This window comes from Cynoglossus semilaevis, chromosome 6 (assembly GCF_000523025.1).
Source record: "Cynoglossus semilaevis isolate Cse_v1.0 chromosome 6, Cse_v1.0, whole genome shotgun sequence".
NCBI classification, from domain to species: domain Eukaryota; kingdom Metazoa; phylum Chordata; class Actinopteri; order Pleuronectiformes; family Cynoglossidae; genus Cynoglossus; species Cynoglossus semilaevis.
Window position 1 is genome coordinate 11,979,037 of NC_024312.1, and position 12,256 is coordinate 11,991,292.

Sequence of the window (12,256 nt, forward strand, 5' to 3'; positions counted from 1 at the left end):
TACCGACGTGCGGGCCCTTTCCCCTTGTAGGTACGGGGGGGGGGCGAAAAAGCAGACCGGAGTCCCTCACCCCAGGGTGCAGGTGCAGCCAGTACACTATGTAGTGGATGCTGAAAAATAGCAGGAGCATTTGTTTTACTGTTGGAATTTGGAAAGTTAATCTAACAGAGCAGAGCGACCTACCTGTAGTCACACACCCAAGGGTTTCCTTCCAGTTTCAGTTGCGAGAGGAAGTAAAGGTCTTCGAGAACGCCATACTGGATGAAATGGAGACCATTGTCGGCCAGGTCTAACTCCCGGAGGTGCAGCAGTCCAGAAAGGGAGGCTGGTTAGAAGGAAAGAAAAACACATCGGCACGGCAGCCATTATTTTCTTTTACCTCTTGTTGTAATTAGGTTAAGTTAAACCTATGTCTATTAAAAAATATCAAAGAAATATATCAGGTTGCCTCCTAATGACTGGAGGGCAGTAGTTTCCATTCATTACAGTCAATATTTTACAATTAAAAAACAGCTTTATCTGCTCTATGTATTTAATTTTATTCATCAGCGTCCACTAAAAGAGACTGTTGGGTGTAAAATAACAAACACCATTTTACCTGGGTCAATGTGTTCAATGTTGTTATTGCTGAGGTTAAGGGACTTGAGGCTCCGTGCAGTTTGGAAATCCTTGGCTCGGAGACGATGGATTGAATTAAAGGAGAGATCGATTTGAACCACATCGTCTGGAATACCTGTAGGCACCTCAGTTAAACCTGCACACAAGAAGGAAGGGATTACTCAAATAAGTGTGGTTACCTGATTTTCCTTCCAAGTATGTAAAACAAAAAAAATAACCTGAGCTGAGTTACTGTGAGTCCTTTAGGTAAAGACTATCGCAGAGCTGGACACTTTTACAGTATGATGTGAGCAAATATTTGATGTCTAGGCCTCTAACCAAATAGTAGACAAATAGTAATAACACATCGCTTAATCACGTAAGTTATCATCTGAATGAAAAATAATTATTTTAAATACTCATGTCATGTCTGTTTATCTGGTTCTTTCTGAGCTTTAAATACCAATATAAAACAGATACAGTGGACTGGAAACCAATGATGATAAAAATTCATAATAATTCTACTCTACTTTGTCATGTATACATCTGGCTCTGAAAATCTCTTGACAAACTAAAGAACTAAGTTCTTGATGAGTAATGTCATTTTAGACAAACACACTCAAACACTATCTCTGCCAGGAGGTTCGTTTTTTTGTCTGCATTTGCTGTCTTGACTGTTGGTAGTAAGGTATAAACAATGTTTTTGGATTTAACAAAAAAAATCCAGATGCTTATGCCATACACATAACAGAATAATGGAAAATGTGAGCATGAAGAAAAAGATCTGGATACGTAAAACACAGATAAAATCAAAACAAAGCTGGAAAAATCTCTTCAAAAATAAACCTCTTCTCCTGAATGTTAAATAAATAACCCGACAGATGACTAACACCAATAAGCTCAGACTTGCCTCGTTTGCTGCAGTCCATTCGCATTTCGGGAAAATGATAAGTGTGGCAGGATGTAGTCGCATCTGGTTTCCCCTGATATGGGATTGGATTTACTGGGAGTGAGTTTCCAGTTTGGTCGCCCTGTGGATCATTAGCTGGGTCTGGTTCTTTACAGAGTAACTCGGGGTCAACTTGTTTCAACTTGGTGCCTTTCAGTCTGATTGGCTCTGCACACCTGGTAGAGGAAATACAGTTCAAACATCAATGGATATTTCATCACTAAACAGTCGATTAGTACCGTAATTTCTGGACTATAAGCCGCTACTTTTTTCATACGCTTTGAACCCCGAGGCTTAAACAATGATGCCGCTAATTTATGGATGTTTACGTGCTAACGAAGTTCATACAACTCGCAATCAAGGACTTTTCTGGTGGGCAACTGTGTGTTACACTCGTAGTGTAGGTCTGTCTGTAAATGGCTGTGTGTGTATACAGTATATGCGTGGGGCGCGTGAGAGAGAACGGCAGCGAAAGTTGAGAGCAGTTTGAGCCCTGTCATGTTGTGCTCGGTGTGGCTGATAATAATGACTCCAACTTCCCAGTTTCTATTTACCTCTGCTGCGGACAAGCACAAAGTGAAGGGAGTTAGCCCCGGAGCTAATGTTAGCTTCGGTTGTGTATTCCAACTACGGTCGGGTGTTAGAGGCACTGTTCGGAAAAAGGCTTTTATTTAATTAAAAGTGAAAAACTTTTTTGTGTAAATATCCCTTGTTAGCCTCGTGCGGCTTATAGAGAAATGTGGCCTATATATGTAAAAAAGAAATTATTTTTAAATTTAGTGGGTGTGGCTTACATTCAGGCGCACTCAGTCCAGAAATTACGGTATTTCCAGTTTGTGTTTAGAAATCAAAAATGTGAGTTTAAAAAATCTTTCACCTGGCATGATTTCCTAAGTTGCGGTTACTCGGGACTTGAAGGGTGCGAACAAGGCTGTCCATGCTGCAGTTGCAATTCAATGGATTATCATACAGACGCAGATAACGAAGATTTGGCATGGGAATAAGGGCCTCGTCGGCTATCGAGCCCAGATTGTTATGCTGCAGCAGCAACGTTTTAAGTTGTCTCAGGCCTTGGAAGGCTCCGTCCTCCACTACAGAGATCTGGTTCTGCTGCAGATCCAGAGTGACTAAGTTGCCGTACTGAATGAAAGCCCCATCTCGAAGGGATTTGATCCTGTTACGTGCCATAAGGAGGTGCTTGGGTTCTTTGGACCAGGTTTCAAAGATGGGAATAGAGGTGAGGCGTCGCTCCTGACAGTCTGCAAATACTTCACCAGATTCCAAGGTCTCTGTGCAGTTAGGTGTCCTTTGCCTGGAGGATTCCGACCTGCTTTGACGTCCAGGACCTCTTAACCTGGCAGGTTTTTATATAAAAAAGAAAGAAAGATAAGGAGAGCCAAAATTTGTGAAATCCTTTATTAGATTTATTAGAATTAGAAGAATTACAGATGAATCTAAATCCAAACCTGTCCCTTGTAAGTTTATGTCGCAATCCCTTCAGGCCTTTTCCCTTCCCTGACCTTTTCATGTCAGCGCAGGAGAGCAGGAGGAACAGCACAGAGGCTCCCAGGAGGCAGGATGCTGGACGCATCTTGAGCTCTGCAGGGATTTGTCTTCCTATTAAAAGATCTGGAGGCAAAACAGGGGTTTAGATATAGATATGAAAAGTCTAACAAAACCTGTTTTAAAATAGAAGCCGAGGGAACACAGTGTTGTTGATGAAACCCTGCTGCTGCTGCTGCCACTGCTGCTGCTTTGGTCATTTCATGTTATGTAAGAGGAGAGCGAGATGTCCAGGAATGTGTATACAGACTCCAACGTTGTTGCTCTCTTACAAGATGTTGTATATATTACATTAAATAACTGCTACAGTTATTATTGTTAGCTGATTGTTTTCTAAATAATTTGTAAGGAAAGTTCCATCAACAAAATTGGTGAGATCACTGTAATTTAAATTAGTAATTTAGCTAACTAATGAGTTGACAAATTTGTTATTGATCATTGATTGATGTTTTATATTATCAATCATTTTACACATATGTGTTTAGCAGATGCTTCTATCCAAAATGATTTACAGGAGGAGGATTAACAATCGAGCATGTGGTTCTTCTGGAAATCAAATCCAGAACTCTCTGCTGCCGTGGCAGACATACTAACCACTACACTATAGAATATTTATTTATTTAGTTCCCAAAAATAGTCAAAATTGAAACCACTTAATAGAAATTGTAAAATTTTAGAGCTAAAAATGCAAAACACAGGTTAGCTGTGGAATAATCATGATTATTTAATTAAAAACTTTAAGTTTGCATGCTCTATAGATAAAAGGTTAAAAGACCCAACTTCCACACATAGACACTATATATATATATATATATATAAATATATATATATATATATATAAGACACTCATCTGTGATCTTGTCGTCTGGGGACAGTGCTAACTGACACATTTGTTTGGTTGATATTTCATGTATGGAACACAGTGTTCGATGCCAGTGCAGAGATCCAAAGAACAGCTCTGGTCATTTCAACATGACTATATAATTGCTTTCTTGATAGATCTGTGGATTCCAGAGTTAATGCATCAGCTCTACTTGTAAGCAGTGTTACGCAAGATGTTAGGACCTCTCAGCTAAAATTAACACCATACATGTCAGTGTTTTGTTTTAAAATGAACAAGTAGATGGCATATATCAAGTTGCTTTTTGTTTATGTAGCTAGATTTAGCGACTTGGCATTGAGCATTAAGTGCTGTGTTTGTACGTCTCCCTTGCCTTCTTGTCTAAGTGTATAGGAGAAAAAATATGGTAACTTTACAAAACAGCTTTCATAGAAAAAAAGCTCACTGCCACAAGCATGGGCAAACTAAGGCCCGGGGGCCAGATGTGGCCCGTTCAGCCTGCCAACCTTGTCCAAATTATATATTTGGTTTGTATTATATTGTATATGATACTTCAGTCTTTTCTCTGCAATGCCAACATTTTCCTATAGATGCGGTAGAGAAGGCTAAAAGAATTTTAGCATTTTAGCCTTTATGCATGACTTTTACATCATCGTCATTCATCTAAGTTCACACAAACGCTCCTGACCTGGCCCACCTGTCAAGATTTTAGGACCAATTGTGGCCCGCAAGTCCAAAAGTTTGTCTAGGATGTGAATTAGTGCCCTTTTTGCTGCGAGGTAGTGATGGAAGTATTGATACTGAGGTATCTATATATTAATACTCACATAGGTATCGATCAAGTATTGATTACTCTCATAAAGTATTGATACTAATTAATAAACAAAATAAGGACACAATTATTAAAAATTCCGCTTTCTCTCGTCAATGCTATGAGGTGACACCTCTGACCTCTACACCACTGTGTAACTAATTACCCAGTGGTGTTCATACTTACTGTATTGAGAAAGTTCAGTTGCAGAGTGACATAGTGGGACAGATGTGGCCCTCACTATGACAACACGGCCGAAGCGTTGATACATGTGTTGCTACAACCCTTAGCAAGTCATTAGCGCCCTCCCCCACTCTCGCGTGAGGGCAGCAATGTTTCAGAAGTTGGTCATTTATTTACATGTCACCATTGTTTTTCTCACACATCTTGATGTGTTATGTTAGCCAACCAGAAAAAAAAAACAGTCTTTACCATAAAAACAGATATCTAACCCACAGTAATAAATTGACAGGTCAAAACGTTCTTTACCTGACCACAGGGAAGCACGGCCACCGTGTCACCCTCTCTATCTGATCCCCGTGGAATTGTTTTACTCCTGAAGATTCAGGTCGGAGTCGCTGAAAAACAATTCCAGTCACTGCTGCTCTGTCAGCACGTGTCTCCACTTGTTGGCCGTTAGCGTTCGTTCTTCGTCAATGCTCAAAGGGAATGGATGAAAACCTGGAGGAGAAGTAGAGTGAAAGGTAGTTGTAGTCAAGCAGAGGGTTGGGTTTGCAGTCAGCCCCGGCCCACCCTCTCAAGATGTGCACCCACCATCCTGACACACATGCTCCAAAACATAAAACACAGTTTGGGTCTGGAACATTATGTTTGTTCTGTCAGGGTCCAGATGTATGTTTTCATTTTATGGGGCCCGGGAAATATGAGAATAGCAGAGAACTGTATTTCAGAAAATGCTTCAGATTTTAACAGGAAAAGTACAAATATTTCCCTCCTCTCTGCTCAGAGATGACACTAAACTTTTTTTTTTTTTTTTTTGCCTTTCACTCTGACTGAAGTGTTGGCGATGACATGCACAGAATGTAAGACAGCGGTGTGTCTGAAACGCAGACTTATTTTTGATGCTTTAGATGTTTTTGCCAGAGAAAATAAGGAATGAATTAGAAAAGAATGTGAACCACTCTGGGTCTTTTCTTCACATTTTTCGTGGTGAACAGTGTGAATCATCATCTTTAACAGGCTCCATTTGCTGTAATTCACTGTATGTCTGCCATTTTTCCTTTGGATGCTTATTGTCCTACAATGCCACAAAAACCACCAAAGAGTTCTTGCACAGGTCATTTAGAGGTGAGGCCATTAAATCCTGATACAGCCCTTTCTTCCTGCACCCCACAACACCAAAGGTAAGACCAGGAAAGGTATCACTGAGGAAAAAAAATAATACATTTTGTATATTAGAGAGAGATTTTGTCCTTTTCTAGCCAACATTCCTTCATAACATTCCTAAGTTTTAACACAATTGAACTTAAGAACAAAAGTTAGCTTTGTTTTTTTTTTTCAACCTTAGGGTCGCAAACCCATGTGGGGTCACGTAGAATTCAAATGGCATTGTCTGAAATATCTTGTAATTGATTAAAAAAATTACCGATAAAAAATGTTTCAACTAATTATTCTTTTTTTAATTAAATCCGATTGAAAACACAAACTCAAACAACTGCATTTCTTCACTCACATGACATAAACGTCTGAATAATATATATATATATATAGGCTTATACTGGATATATGAGGTCTTCATCCCCTTCTGCGTGTTCCAGTGATCCTGTGTTTCCAGCCTGTTTAATATTCCTGGACTCTGCCACTGCCTGGCAGTTTGTTACTGCAGTGGATTTCTGTTTGTTATTTCACGTCTAATGCGAGTCGTTTCACATGACCTTTTTGTGTGTCAGTGTCAGACTGGTGTGTGTGAGTCCAGAGGCCTGTGTTCTAATAATACATCAACGCATTTAGTAAAGCATCTAAGTCAGTGGTGCCCAATTAGGAGATTGCAATCTACCAGTTGATCGCAAAATAGTTTATTCTATGTCTAGATGAAATCTCTAGGGCTTAATTAGTAATAATTTAAGTATTAAATCATATTGTGTCACACAGCTGAATGCATTAAAATTGAAGTACCTCAACATATCATATATAAGAATATTCACCCTATACAGGTAAGTATATATTTGATATTATCAGTAGATCATTTTAGCCTGGTCATTTGAGAAAAGTAGCCCTCGTAGCCCCAAAATAAGAGTGGACACCCCTGATCTGAAGCCTGTCTGGTCTCCACTGGCTTGTGTACAGAACCTTGAGTCAGCAGCTGTTGAAATTCTCATGTTGATGTCTCTCTTGGAAAGAGAACATTAGTCTCTCTGTTAGGTACATTTCTGAAAAATGTTGCCCGAGTACAAAGACAGAATATTATATGGAATATTCATTCAAAATGTCATAATGAATGTCCAGCAGGTGGGGCAAGACCTCTGCACAATCCCAAAATGAATGGCAACGATAATCTAAAATTAAACTGTACGTCCTACTACAAACCAAACCACTGTCTCTCCTGTCCAGGACTAATATTTATCCCTCGTGCAGCTGTGGGAATAAGTGGTTTTCCACTCCAGTCCTCACAATCCCTGGTGATTGATATACAATTTCATTAGTTTCAATTTCCACTACTAAAGATGTGCAACATCAACATGAACAAAATGTCTATGTCCAATGTACAAAATGTAGTAAAAAAAATATGCAAAAAGGCCATATTGGATGTGTGATTCAAATATAAACATTTATTTTTGTAAATTAACAAAACATACACAAAAATTGCGCAACACTCCAGCTGTTGAAAGTAATTTGTCTGTGAGGATTCTCTTTAATCCAGATCTCGGATGTTGTAAAAGACCAGACCGCGGTCGACGCCAACAGAAGCAAAGTGGTGCAAACCTACAAACAACAGTCTCGTCATTCCTGACTCAGCTTCAGTGAGTCAAACCAGCTTTGGGTCCTCAGTGTTACAGAGCCCGTGTCTGTCTGAGCTTGAATGGACTGGCCCGCTGCAGAGGCTCCATTCATGTAGCCTGAAGAAAATGAAAGAAATGTGAATGTTCACACCTTTGTATTGACTTAAGAAGAATTCAGCATTTTAGTCAGGGGTGCCCAACCACTGGGCTGGGGACCAGTACTGAGCCGCAGCTCGTTTATCATGTTCTAAATGGTGATGCATAGTGTGTCCACCAGCCTGTGATCAGTAGTTAGACATGACAATCAATAACTAACCCTTCAGTGTGGTTTGGCTGTGGTCTGTGTGGGTTTCTACTTCTGACAAAACCACCTCTGGGCTGATTTCCACAGACGCCCCACGGAGCTCCACCCCTGCTCTGAGGGAAGACGGGACCCGCACACACACTCCACCTACAGTACAGTGCAGTAAATGAAGAACAAAACAACAAGTTATTAAACTGTCAATGAAAACATGACTCAATCGGTCGATTCAAACATATCCTTCTTAAAGAGTGTGTTTTGACCTTTGTGGCTGTGAAGGTTAGCACTGCTGTCATCTCCCACATAGACATCAATGGCTCCGCTATGAGATGAAACGTTCAAGGAACCATTTGAACCATCTGCAGAGCAAAGCAAACCTCACTTTTTTTTACAAAGAAACTTTGATCTGTGCCTGCCGTGGATTACTGTGTGACAAGTCGCCCTCCTTACCTATGACCGTGTCTCCATGCACATTCTTCACCACAGAGTTGCCTTTTAAACAATATTAAAAACACATGCGGGTTCAGTAACTTATGCAACAGGCTATAAAAGAACTGTTTAAGTCAATGGAAACTATGACACAATCTCCCCAGTGACGCATCTCTTACTGTATGTACTAAAAAAACGAACATAAAAAAACAACATCCAGATCGTGTGGATTTACAAGGTAATCGTTTCAATATTCCCTGCAATTATACGCAGACTTGTGACGAAACCATTCTGAGATCATGATGCATTTTTCCTTACTTCCTGTCACGTTACAACGTATTGGCTGATGGCCTGTTTTGTCAGCTAGTCTTCCAGCAGCGAGGCTTTTTCCCACAACACTGTTTTATAGTGTCTTTAAAACAAGCAAGTACATAATATGTGATTAATTGCAAACACATTGTTGACTGGCTGGAGCAGAGCCTAGGATTCCTGACGTGCCTCAGTTCTGCTTTGCCATTGAATTGAACACACTGCAGCTGTATCACAGAGGTTCACAAAGGTTCAAGGACAGTGCACGTCTTCTGAACAGGATCACCTATTAGTCAGAGTTTTCCACACATGCTACAGTGTGTCAGTCATAACTTCGACTACAGCAGTACTTCTCAAATAGTGGGGAAGGCCCCCCTGGGGGGGGGGGGGGGTGAGGATCTTCCAATGGAATATGGCACGCTGGACATAAGTGTACCACTGCTGTAATACTTGAATGATAACAAGCCTCCAGTTTCTGGGTGGCAGCATCTCAGTCAGTGGTTTGTACAGATAATAAATATCAGGTTCTCAATAGTATTTCAATTTGTGGACATGTGGTTTGGGGTTATTGTCATTAATCATAATGTATCAGACTTATTTATTTAATCAAAATGATTTACTCATTATTTACCTAAAGGCAACTATGGAAAAAACAAAATGTGATGCAATTAATAAAGACCCGGAAATAGACAAGAACTTGCAAAGATTTGCAGATAAAGCTACTTCAAGTAAAAACTTTTGCTACATGATAAATTAAATGTTGGATCTACAAAACACAAAGTAACAAAGTTATCTCTAAAATGGGGTGTAAAACAATTGTATACATAGAACTTAAATAACTGACAGCAGTGAAGTGGATATAGCCTGGGAAACCTCCAAGTGCCTAGAACAGGCATGGGTAAACTAAGGCCTGGGGGCCGGATGTGGACCGTTCAGTTTATAAATCCAGCCCGCCAAACTTTTCCATTTTATGCAATTTATTTACATATATTATCATTATACTTCTGTCTTTTCTCTGCAATACCCATGTTTGAAAATAAAAATGATTTTATCCTTTATGCATGACTTTAACATGTCATTTATCTTAGTTCACACGAACGCTCCATCGATCTGTTCCTGACCCGGCCCCCTGTTCACTTTTAGGACAATTGTAGCCTGCGGGTCAAAAAGTTTGTCCACACCTGGCCTAGAACAATTGGTGGTGGTTAATAGTAGTTAGCGATAGTTGCGGCTGGTAACTCACCTTGTATGTGTCCCAGCTGGATTCTTCCAGAGCTGGAGGAGATGCTGCTGGACTCAGAGTAGATGACTTTGACTGACAGAGGGCCATGTTCTGTTGAAACGTTCATGCTGGTTCCCTGCAGCTTCTTTACATCTACTGCCTGCACAATGCACACAACTGATCACCGTACAATGTCATGATCAGGTGACCTTTGATTTAAACTTTATTTTTTAACATCTGACCTCCATGCAGGGTGACAGATGTGGTTAGGTGGAATGGATTTTCAGATGCAGTGCCTGCGTTTCTATTCTATTCTATTCAAATGATGGCATAGAAAAGGCTAAACGGATTTTAGCATTTATCCATGACTTATACATGTCATTTGTTTTTATTCTTCTGGGTTCCTGACACCCCCCCCCCCCACCCAATTTTTAAACCCCTTTGGGTCAAATTTTGCCCACGCCTGTGCTAGGCAATGGTATGTTGTATAACACATTAGATTTCTGTTGCAGAGCAGAGAGCTCACATTGATCCTAAAAATAAAACCAGGTCTGTTTGTTTTCTCTACAACAGCAACTGAGTTGCAGGCAGTTGCATGTTGTATGGTAAAAGTTTCAAAGTGTTCAGTCACTGGATTGTGGCTGTGGATGAATAAGTGTGGACTGTTAGACAGTTGCATTTCTGTGTTCTGGCTGCTGCTGCCCCCTAATGTCTATTGAGTGTGAGCTCAGTAATCCTTACACTGTCTCCATGTGTTTTGATGCTGACATTACCATGGATGGTGCCCACAGCTGTCACGTGTCCCCCATTAGACTGTACCTCAACCTGGTGACCCTGAGAAAACAAGCAAACAAACAAACAAACACACAAACAAACAAAAACACAGCCTGTAATTATGTCGCTGTGTATAGTTTCAGGAACTGTTACTTTGTTGTTGTTTTTTGCTATTTGTTTTACTTTGTTTTTCATAAGTTTGCAAGACAAAAGTCATACGTTTACAAGATTAAAGTCATAAGTTTACAAAAAAATAAAGTCAAATTTACTAAACTAAAGCCAAGTTTACAAAACAAAGCAATGTGTTTACAAGAATAAAGTCATAGATTTACATGATTAAAGTAGTAAGTTTGGAAGATCCACTCACCAAGATGAACAGCATTATTAGACGTGCATTTTGTGTTTAGACCTCACCTCAAATATTATGACTTTATTTTCATAAATGTATGACTTTTCCAACATTACAATACTTCATCGCCAATAATAATAATAATAATAATGATGATAATAATAAGAATTGTATCGTCTCCTGTCTTGTGTCGTGCCCGCACTAACCTTAATAGAATGCAACAAACAGTTGCCTCTTTCTGTTTGCACCTTGCAGACGTTACATTCCATCTTTTTCACTTCCACATCACCACTTCCACGAGTGGTAATAAAGAGATCTGACAGGAAAAAACACAAGATGGAATTATTCATATTACAAACGAATTTTGTAACACAATCCCGATTTAATGTAATGTAAAAAAAAAGTATTGTAGAAGGGTCCAATTTTCCCGATGAATACTAAGAACCAAAATGGACGTGTAAAAATAATTCTTCTTCCACAAATACCGCTATTAATGGGCGCAGCCAGATCCACGGACACTCCGTGGTCCACCTGGTCAGCAGAGATGAGCAGCTCGCTGCTCTGGTCATCGTAATGTACCCGGACATGGTCCAGAGATCTCTCCAGCTGCTCCCCGCAGCCGTGCACCGTCAGAATGGCTCGGTCAGCCTCTGGGAAGGTGTGAGGGTCCAGAGGGCTGACAGAGATGTTACAGGTCAGCTGTGCCCGCACGCTGCTCATGGGACTCATGGCCACAGTCCACCTCTTCACAGGCGGCTTCACACCCTCACCTTGTGCTGGGACAGAGGTGCAGAAAGACTCGTCTTGGAGACACCCGGGAGAGGACAGAATGATTTGCCTTGTTGTAAGGCACAAGAAACGGTAACGGAGTCCGACACATGTCCGCTGACCTACAGAGCTCCAAAACATCCTGTAACCTACAAACTCCGCTACAGTTCCGGCAGCGCAAAACGGCAAAATACATACATTTCCGGTTTGACCTTTCACATTAAAGCACCACCTACGATCTTTTAGAAGAGAACTCAAGTAATTCCGACGCCATCTTGTAGACTTTAAGAGTACTGCAGGCAATCCGTTGGAAGTCATTGCATTGAAGTAAATACATTTTAAACAAAAACTATATGAAATCGTACCTTGATTGATTAATCACA

General features: G+C 40.3%; 2 protein-coding genes and 1 long non-coding RNA gene across 5 annotated transcripts in view; 1 reads left to right on the forward strand and 2 right to left on the reverse strand.

Moving 5' to 3' along the window:
• The window catches only part of LOC103380172 (leucine-rich repeat-containing protein 17-like), a 7,610-nt gene extending 852 nt beyond the window's left edge, over positions 1 to 6,758 (reverse strand). Inside the window, exons 1-7 of the mRNA XM_008312009.3 lie at positions 5,251 to 6,758; positions 3,013 to 3,175; positions 2,424 to 2,900; positions 1,508 to 1,722; positions 599 to 754; positions 184 to 325; positions 8 to 110 (exon numbers count right to left, since the gene is read on the reverse strand). Of these exons, the coding sequence (XP_008310231.1) occupies positions 8 to 110; positions 184 to 325; positions 599 to 754; positions 1,508 to 1,722; positions 2,424 to 2,900; positions 3,013 to 3,137 (1,218 nt within the window). The 5' untranslated portion in view covers positions 3,138 to 3,175; positions 5,251 to 6,758. The remainder of the gene's footprint in view (positions 1 to 7; positions 111 to 183; positions 326 to 598; positions 755 to 1,507; positions 1,723 to 2,423; positions 2,901 to 3,012; positions 3,176 to 5,250) is intronic.
• Positions 1 to 12,256, forward strand: part of LOC107988669 (uncharacterized) — a 73,393-nt gene that overhangs the window by 47,625 nt on the left and 13,512 nt on the right. The gene's annotated exons all lie outside the window — the stretch shown is intronic.
• On the reverse strand, positions 7,531 to 12,249 carry fam185a (family with sequence similarity 185 member A). 3 transcript variants are annotated; one of them, XM_017032922.2, is made up of 9 exons: positions 11,876 to 12,243; positions 11,591 to 11,781; positions 11,312 to 11,421; positions 10,724 to 10,816; positions 10,004 to 10,142; positions 8,473 to 8,514; positions 8,286 to 8,381; positions 8,038 to 8,172; positions 7,531 to 7,838 (listed from the first exon to the last, which is right to left on the reverse strand). In XM_017032922.2, exons 1-9 carry the CDS (start codon positions 12,067 to 12,069, stop codon positions 7,723 to 7,725), a joined length of 1,116 nt encoding a protein of 371 aa, XP_016888411.2. In that variant the 5' UTR covers positions 12,070 to 12,243; the 3' UTR covers positions 7,531 to 7,722. The 3 variants fall into 3 exon arrangements, with proteins under 3 accessions (XP_016888411.2, XP_008310230.2, XP_024912071.1); XM_008312008.3 differs by having other exon boundaries at positions 11,591 to 12,240; XM_025056303.1 differs by lacking the exon at positions 8,473 to 8,514 and having other exon boundaries at positions 11,591 to 12,249.

Bases quoted from the DNA above. Each gene is read 5' to 3' on its own strand.
- fam185a (XM_008312008.3), bottom strand. From the start codon at position 12,191: ATGACTTCCAACGGATTGCCTGCAGTACTCTTAAAGTCTACAAGATGG. The intron at 10,143-10,723 runs GTAAGGATTACT...TGCATTGTGCAG, and splicing joins TCAAAACACATGGAGACAGT to GCAGTAGATGTAAAGAAGCT. The intron at 8,382-8,472 runs GTAAGGAGGGCG...TTTGCTCTGCAG, and splicing joins GCATGGAGACACGGTCATAG to ATGGTTCAAATGGTTCCTTG.